This window comes from Pistacia vera, unplaced genomic scaffold, assembly GCF_008641045.1.
Source record: "Pistacia vera cultivar Batoury unplaced genomic scaffold, PisVer_v2 Contig492, whole genome shotgun sequence".
NCBI lineage: Eukaryota > Viridiplantae > Streptophyta > Magnoliopsida > Sapindales > Anacardiaceae > Pistacia > Pistacia vera.
Genome location: NW_022196326.1, coordinates 703,748 through 711,865, shown reverse-complemented (window position 1 = coordinate 711,865; position 8,118 = coordinate 703,748). Strand labels below are relative to the sequence as shown.

General features: G+C 37.9%; 1 protein-coding gene across 1 annotated transcript; it reads right to left on the bottom strand.

Annotated features, from left to right (window-relative positions):
- Positions 1–6,529: 6,529 nt before the first annotated feature.
- On the bottom strand, positions 6,530–7,203 carry LOC116105080. The gene is made up of 2 exons (XM_031391507.1): positions 6,921–7,203; positions 6,530–6,837 (listed from the first exon to the last, which is right to left on the bottom strand). Exons 1-2 carry the CDS (start codon positions 7,170–7,172, stop codon positions 6,625–6,627), a joined length of 465 nt encoding a protein of 154 aa, XP_031247367.1. The 5' UTR covers positions 7,173–7,203; the 3' UTR covers positions 6,530–6,624.
- Positions 7,204–8,118: the final 915 nt, after the last annotated feature.

The window sequence follows — 8,118 nt, the reverse complement described above, 5'->3', positions numbered from 1 at the left end:
TAAAAGAAAGAAGTGTTGAGGATACTGAAAAACAAGAGGAAGCTTCTGCTGAAGACGATATACAGAACAACGTACTGCCTGGGAGAAAATGGTTACTGAAACTATCTGGACTTTGAGCATAAGTATCTACCTCGTCGATTGAAAGCATTATAAATTAATTGTATCTTTTCCCCAATCGAATGAGATCCCGTAAGGAGGTTGTTTCATTTAGGATTGGTGAAGGATGGGAACACCAAGGGAAGGGACAGAATGACTCCTGAAGGATTAGGAACACCAGGGGAAGTGACAGAAATGACTCCGAAGGATTAGGAATACAGGGGAAGTGAGCAGAAATGGCCCCAGAGATCAGGTGGAAGAGTGATTTTGACGAACTGGTGCAAAGGAACTTGATTGAAGTAACAAAACGCAGATTAGATGACAGCCCTAAAACTTGTCGTCTGCCGAAAACTTTGTATAGTACATTCATTGAAAAGGCTGAGCAGATGGAATTTTTCTACCTCATAAAGGAAAAATTCTCCTCCATCTCATGCATCCGGAGGCTTGAGAACATTGGGTATCCAGGCGGCACTCCTTGGATGATTGGTTTAAAATCTACATTCATATATATCTTGCAACACCCAAAAGGGAGGCAAAACTTCAGAGAGTGTAGGCCATTTTCGAATAAGTCATCATTAAACAAGGATTTCAAGTGCTGAGAGTGCTTGATCTTGAAGGTGTATACAAACCAGTTCTTCCTAAATTACTAGGAAAACTCCTTCTCTCGGCACATAGGCCTTAGAAAGACCTTTGTGGACTCAATCCCACATCAGTTGGTGATCTTCCCTGCCTGCAGATTATAGATGTCAAAAAACATAATATCACAACTCTTCCTAAGGGCATCTTGGAAGCAAAGCATCTACGGCATCTATACCTCAACGAGATTGTTTTCCATTGTCGACTCTAAAGAGTCTAAAGCATGGTTCTTTAAGCAAGCTTCTGACTTGTGGGGTCTTTTCATCCGCGAGAATGAGTGCCCGAAACGTGAATGGTGGAATGAACTGAAGTGTCTTCGGAAAGTGGGGCTGACAGCACACCAAAAATCCATCAAGATCATAAACGAATGGATTCTTGAACGGACCACTCTTCGTTCCTTAGGTTGAGACCAATAAATGATAATGATGAACCTTCTGACCTCGATTTGGGATCGCTGAAGAGTCCACAGGAGCTGAAGGAGATGTATTTGGTCGGCAAATTACAAAAGTCAATCCAAACTCCCCCAAATCTCAGAATCCTTACCTTGTCATTGACGACTAAATGAAGATTCGATGCCACACTAGGGCCGCTGAAGCAGTTGAAGGTCCTCAGGCTTTTTGCGGATTCTACCAGGGGAAACAAATGACGTGTAAAAGGGTGGTTTCCGGAACTCTGCGTCCTGAAGTATGGAAGCTGAAGGAACTTAGAGACTGGAGAATCGAGGAAGAAGCCATGCCTGTGCTGAAATCTTTGGAACTCAGAGATTGCCATAAACTAAAGAATATTGAGGGTTGAAAATGTGACCTCCCTGAAGGAAGACCTTGACCAATATGAAAGAGGATTTTGTTGCTCGAATCAAAGAATCCATTGGTAAGAAAGGAACCGTCACTCGTTCGACTGGAAAACAAAATATGTGAATATTGGATGGGTGAGTTTTTATAGCTTTCCCTGTTTAACTACATATCCTGTGTGTCTTTTTAATCATTGTTTTTCTAATTTTCTTCTTTTGTTCTAGGATTGACATGCCACTTGGGACAAATACCATTTGTTGATGTCATGCTTCTTTTCCTGGTATTTTTTGTTCTCCTCTGTTCTCCCACCATAAAATTTCTGTCCTTCTTTCCTGTGAGAACATGATTTTCATCTTTTCCATCTATGTAATAAGCTTATTTGAGCAAGCTACCATGCTTTATTTCGATTTTCTTTATTCATTATACATATCTGTATGGTGCTCTTTATTCTCGTTCATTTTCTCTTTATCCATACAAAAGTATCACAATTATATACTGAAAAGATAGTGAAGAAAAATCATGCACTCATAAATTGCATATTCAGGAAACATATAGGTATTGAGTGACCGAGGCTAATGATTTGAAAAGTTGTTAGCATATGCTTTGGGTGGGTACTTATTCAGAGGAGCCCACTATAAGCCTATTATTTTATTGGCAATTTTACTGTTAGTGCAAAACACTAGCCCACTGTTGTCAAGATATTGTTTGCTTTGGCGGCTTGGGTGGCCCGACTCCAAAGCCTAGCCCCTTACGGTTTTGTTTTCAGGCCCAGGAATCATGCTTAAGCCCAAAATGCATCCTAATCATTGGAGGGTTTCCCCTACTATTTAACTAGCTCAGGCCCTCTTTCCTAAGCGATGTGAGATGTCTCAATCTCCCCCTCCCCCGTTAGGATACAGCGTCCTCGATGTGATCCCTCTTGGGGAGGCAAGATCTCTAACTATCCGCACACTTCTAGTTGAGATTGCTCTAATACTAATTGTAACACCACTGCCCACTGTTGGCCCAACAATATCAATACGTTGTCTACTTTGGTGGCTTAGGTGGCCTAACTTTGAAGGTCAGCCCCACACGGTTTGTTTTTTAAGCCCAAAATGCGTCTGCATTAGGGGGTTCCCTTTGTATTTAACCAGCTCAAGCCCCTCCTTCCCAAGCAATGTGGGATGTCTCAATACCACCCCCCCCCCTCTATCTGCACACTTCCCGTTGGGATTGGCTCTAACACAAATGTAACCCCGGCCCAACGCTGTCATATATTGTTGTTTTGGTAGCTGGGTGGGACAACCTAAAGCTCAACCCACACAGGTTTGTTTTAGAACCAAGCACCCTTACTTAAGTCCAAAACGCATCTTAACTACTGGGCGGTTTCCTGGTATTAACCAGATCATGCCCCTCCTTCCCAAGCAATATGGAGGCTTTAGTTAGCTAGATCATACAAACAAAGATGTTTGCTTTGAAGTAACGCCACACATATCTTTTTTGAACTTCACATAGTGATCATCACCAAGACACAACATCTTAGTTAGGAGAACCAAAGGTTACCAAATTACTTAGGGCTCGACAAGCTCGCGACCTTTAGAGAGCTCGAAACTCAAAAGGGGTTATATGCTATTTTGAAAATATTAGGGGGTATAGAAATTTATAATTTTGAAAATTCACAAACACGCCCCATAAAAGTCAAATAACAATCATTTCATTGGTCATTCATTGGTGGGCTTGAGATGTGGCATAACATTAATTGAGTTGTCAACTTGTCATTTACTTTTTATGACACAAACCATAGATTAATTTGTAAATAAAAAAACATGTTCGGTCTCCTCTCAAAATAAAGAAACATTTCTCTCTTCCTTATGGGAAAAAGTAATTCTCACTTTTTCTTGTAAGTTGTAACTCACCAACTCGTTCTCTTTTTCTCTTATACCTGTAAAAAAATAAGCTATTTCTCTTCCACTGTTCTCTTTCTTCTTTTAACTTTTTCTCTTTTCCACTTTTTCCTTTCTCTGTCTTCTTCTCCCATTGAGAGCAATTTTTCAAACTTTTCCCCTTTCTTTCTTTTGCCTTTCAAAATTTTGAAATTGTGAGTATTTTGATTGGTGTGTCGTGGTTCTTGTTGAAGCAAAGTTAAGGTGTTGTTTTGGTTTGTTATGGAAGATGATGTTGTTGGAGCCGTTTGCTCTGGCTTGTTGCTTCTTTGATTTGGGTTTTTCTTTTTTAATTTATGATGAAAAAAAATGAAGAAACGAGCTAGAGAGCTCAATTAGCATTCGACAGTTGCACTAATCGAGCATCGATCGAGCTTGAGAAACCCTTTACAGTCTCAAGCTTGAGCTCAAGATTATAACTTCAGGCTCCACCGACCTCAAGCTCGAGCTCAGTACTGTAGCTGTCCAACTGAGCTTGAGTAGCCAGATACTTGGCTCGGCTCGGCTCGGCTCAATTTCACCCCTAGGAATGACCATTATGTATGGAACGACATGCCTAGAAAAGTGTCATTTTGGATAGATCCATGAACAGCCAATGGAACAATGTCGTTTGTCTTTGGAACGGGTTGCCTAGAAGGAGGAACAGGTGTTCCTTGGGATGGAATGAGCCTTGGGATGGAACGGGCATTCCAAATTGGGTTGAAGGAAAAAGGAAGAGAAAAAGGGAAAAGGAGCTTGGATTCAGCCGAAATAGTGTGCTAAAGGAGAAGAAGGAGTTTAATTCTTAGAGGATTAGCACTTGATTTTGAGCTTTCAAAGCAGTGAATGGAAAAATCTGAAACCCTAATTTTTATTTTAGCAAAAGTTATCTCTATATTTTATAAATAATTCCTATTGGTGAAATTCTTGCCCTAGTATGCTTGATATTTGTTGACTCTTATGATTCTTAAAAGAGTTTTGCTTGGATTGGGCAAATAGTTTTGATAAAGAGATGAAAGTGGGCTAAATTGTAAATTTTGAAAATCATGTTGAAAGTTACTTTCACCCTTGTGTTACATGAGAAATGCTTGTGAAGTTATATGTTTTCCCTTTTCATTCATAAAGTATCATGATCTTTAATATGGCTTAGTATAAAGAAGAAAAGTGTGTGATTATGAGAAAGAGTATAAGTTTTTATGAGAAAAGTGAGGATCAAGAAGTAGTGATAGCTGTGGTCTACAAACCACCCTACAAAGTATCCATTCCCCAGATTACAGATTTTAGGCTCTACCAAAGTGAGATTCCACTAGGTATTGAGAGATTTAGTTTTATGGCTTTACAGATGTGTATGGCTTTGCACATGCGTATTGAAAGATTACAGTGCTTTGCCTAGGCATTGAGCTTTCCACTAGGTATTGAGAGATTTTCAATGGCTTTGCTTATGCAATGATAGATCTTGTCGAGTATTGAGAGATTTTCTCAGCTCTGCCTATGTGTGGGATGCCCGCTAAGTATTAAGAGATTTCCCCTATGGGTACTAGTTATGGTGAGAGATTTTAGCATTAGATACGAGACAGTTTTCAGAAAGAGTTTTTAGTTTTGTTATGATATTGGGTTGTGCTAGTTCATGAGAATTGGCTTTAGATTTTGAAATATGATTATACAAATGTTTTTCGAAAAGCATGAATATTTACTACATGCCTTAAATGTTGTTATCAGAAATGCTATTAGCTTATAATTATTAGTTTATGAGAAATTGTTTAAATGTTGTAAAATGATTATTAGGAAAGCGATTTAATAAAGCATGAATATTTTTCGCATATATGATGTTTTCAGAAAATGTTTCACAAAACACCCACTCATTGAGTATTTATAGCTCACCCTTCTTTTTTGTCAAATTGTTTTCCCCCGATAGGTCAAGAAGGAGGGGAGTGATTGCACTCAAGATTCAGCGACGCGACATCATATCATTTGAGTGAAACATGTCATGTTTGGAATCCGTTGCTAAACTACGATTTCTTTTCATATGTTATTTTGATTGTAAGAGATAGGAAAACTTGATACCTTTCAAATTTTCAAATTGAATTTTGGGAACATGTTTATTTGTGATGGAAAGAATGAGAAAAACGTTTATGTTGTTTTATTAAGAGAAAACAGATTTAAAAAATTTCAGCTTTCCGACATGGCACATCTCGATCACTTGAGTCTCATGGGTGCACCCAAAGCTTGTGGGATAGGAGGGCCAGGACAGGTCATGTATCTTATCAAAACTTGATCGACCGATCTCCTAAAATTATCTCTAGCAGTTGTTCAAAACAGTCTGCATAATAATTGGAATATTTCTTAAACAAGAAGTCGAACAGGCACACGGTCCACGAGCATATATAATGGGAATGTTTAGCTCTCATCTTCAATTTTAAATGAGGATATATTTGTAAAAAAAAAAAATGTATTTTTGTTTTTCTATATTTTTACTTCAAAGCTTTATATTTATAATCATCAAATTTAAAAATAAATATTAATAGATCAAAAATAACATTAACGCATGAGATAAAACCAATCATTATCTTTATCATACAATTATTGATTGATTTGTTTATAGAATCACAACCTCAATGCTCTTACAATTAATCAAGTAATCGCTTCTAATTTCTAAATGGCATCTTAACAGAAGAGAGATCTAGTTTCATACCCATTAAAACAAAAAACCCGGTATCATGAATTCCTGTTGAGGAACTTTTGTGTTTTATTGTTAATCTTGCGGATTGATTTAAATATATTTTAAACTTTTTATAATGGCAAAATAAAACTTTGAAGTATGGAAGAAGAAGAAGAAGACTTTTTTTTATTAGAATTCTATCCTCACTTAACATTAAAGATGGGGACTAAAGAGGAAAATAGTTGGGGCCCAAAAATTAATTACTTCCCTTACTTGTATGAATTTAACTTTTTAATGTAAAATCCATTGTCATCCTATGAATGCACGAGGTTTTTATTTTTATTTTTATAGTAGCCGATCAATTTTCACCTCATCCAAATTGTGATATAGATGTGATTATGTGAACACATAGAATCAATTATAAATTATTAATACAACGACTGAAGTAGTTAAATTTATTTGGATGATTACAGAAAGGTCTCTGGTGATCGATGAAGTAAAAACAACTAAGAAATATTTTTGAGGGCACTTGGTTGATTAATTATTTGGCAATGAGCCTAACTATTTCTTGTTTATTTGGCTGTAGAAAGTGATCGGTTAAGCCAAAGTGTGCCATGAGAAGCCATACATGAGTTAGAAACTCTCCACCACTTCTAAGCTGTTGCCCATGCTGTCTCCCTTTACACTTACTTGCTGTAAAAGCAAGTATTTCCAGCCAAATGCAACCAATTTTGTTCCATTTCTCCGCCAAATCCTAAGCATAACATTAATGAAAGATTATTAATTAAAGAATATAATCAATGTATTTTAGAATGGTTAAAGGTAACTAGTCTGTACCTTTTCTTCATGTGTCATCTTCTGAATATGCTCCAATGCCTCCCCTAAGACTCCTTCCAATCCCAAAAAACAGGAGTCAGCCAATCTTTTGGATGCTGCGGTTTTATCAATATTCCTCTTCCGGCCTCGTTTATCGCCTTTTCCTCTTGCCGGTGAAGCTATATCCCTAACTACAGCACTTATGTCCTGAAAGCTAGTCTGAGCCAATCCAATTGATACCATTGCAGGATGCACAACTAGTAGATACAGCATATATCTTGAGATTTGTTTGATTAATTTACAATGAACCTTAATGGAACAAATTCTTGCTTAGTCTCCGAATTGCCTCTGCCTAAGTTGTACCAAACATCTGTTGTTCAAAATGGTGATATTTTGCTTGAAACAATATTTTGATTATGCTGGAGCTGGGAATTGGCGGCAAGAGGGCAGAATTTGAAGTTGTGAAATCTGTTTGGAGCAGTTCACGTTGCTGTCTGTAGGCATGCTGAAGATATATTTTTTGGTGAATTCAGCTTGCAATAGGCTGCCAACTTTATATCAATTTAATGTGACGTAATCAGAGTTGCTAAGAATGTATGGTTAGGAAGTTATTTTGGATTGAAATATGTTTTATGATTAGGTAGAACAGTATGTATGTATGTGTATAAAAACTCTGCTGTATTTTCTATTTTACAAATAAACCAATGCAAGCCCTTCCTCTCTCTTGTTTTCTTTCTTTTTTCTCTCCCGTATAACCATCTTTACATGCCCAAATAACCAACAACTGGTATCAGAGCCAGCCCCATTTGAGCTAAGTTATTGACCAACGGTGGGCTGCCAAGCTACCTCAATTCATAAGCAAGTGGACCATATGGGCTTGACCATGAGGGAAAGTGTTGGAGATCCCATATCGACTAGGCACACTCAATGGGTTTATAAGAGTAGGCAATCTTCCCACTCAATAAGGCCTTTTGGGTGAGGAGTTGGGCCCAACTCCAACAACTGGTATTAGAGCATCACTTTGATCTTAAGGGGCTTGCAAAACCATCAGCTTGGCACTCACTCACTCAGTCCTCACCACACTGAAAACCAGGCTTCATGGCAGCAAGTTCAGCTTCACTCTTGCCTCCAACCTTCAATGGAGAACAGTACCATATGTGGGCTGTTAAGATGAAGGCTTACTTGAGAGTTTAAAGCCTATGACAGTATGTCGAAGAAA

Bases quoted from the DNA above. Each gene is read 5' to 3' on its own strand.
- LOC116105080 (XM_031391507.1), bottom strand. From the start codon at position 7,172: ATGCTGTATCTACTAGTTGTGCATCCTGCAATGGTATCAATTGGATTG. The intron at 6,838-6,920 runs GTACAGACTAGT...TGTTATGCTTAG, and splicing joins AGATGACACATGAAGAAAAG to GATTTGGCGGAGAAATGGAA.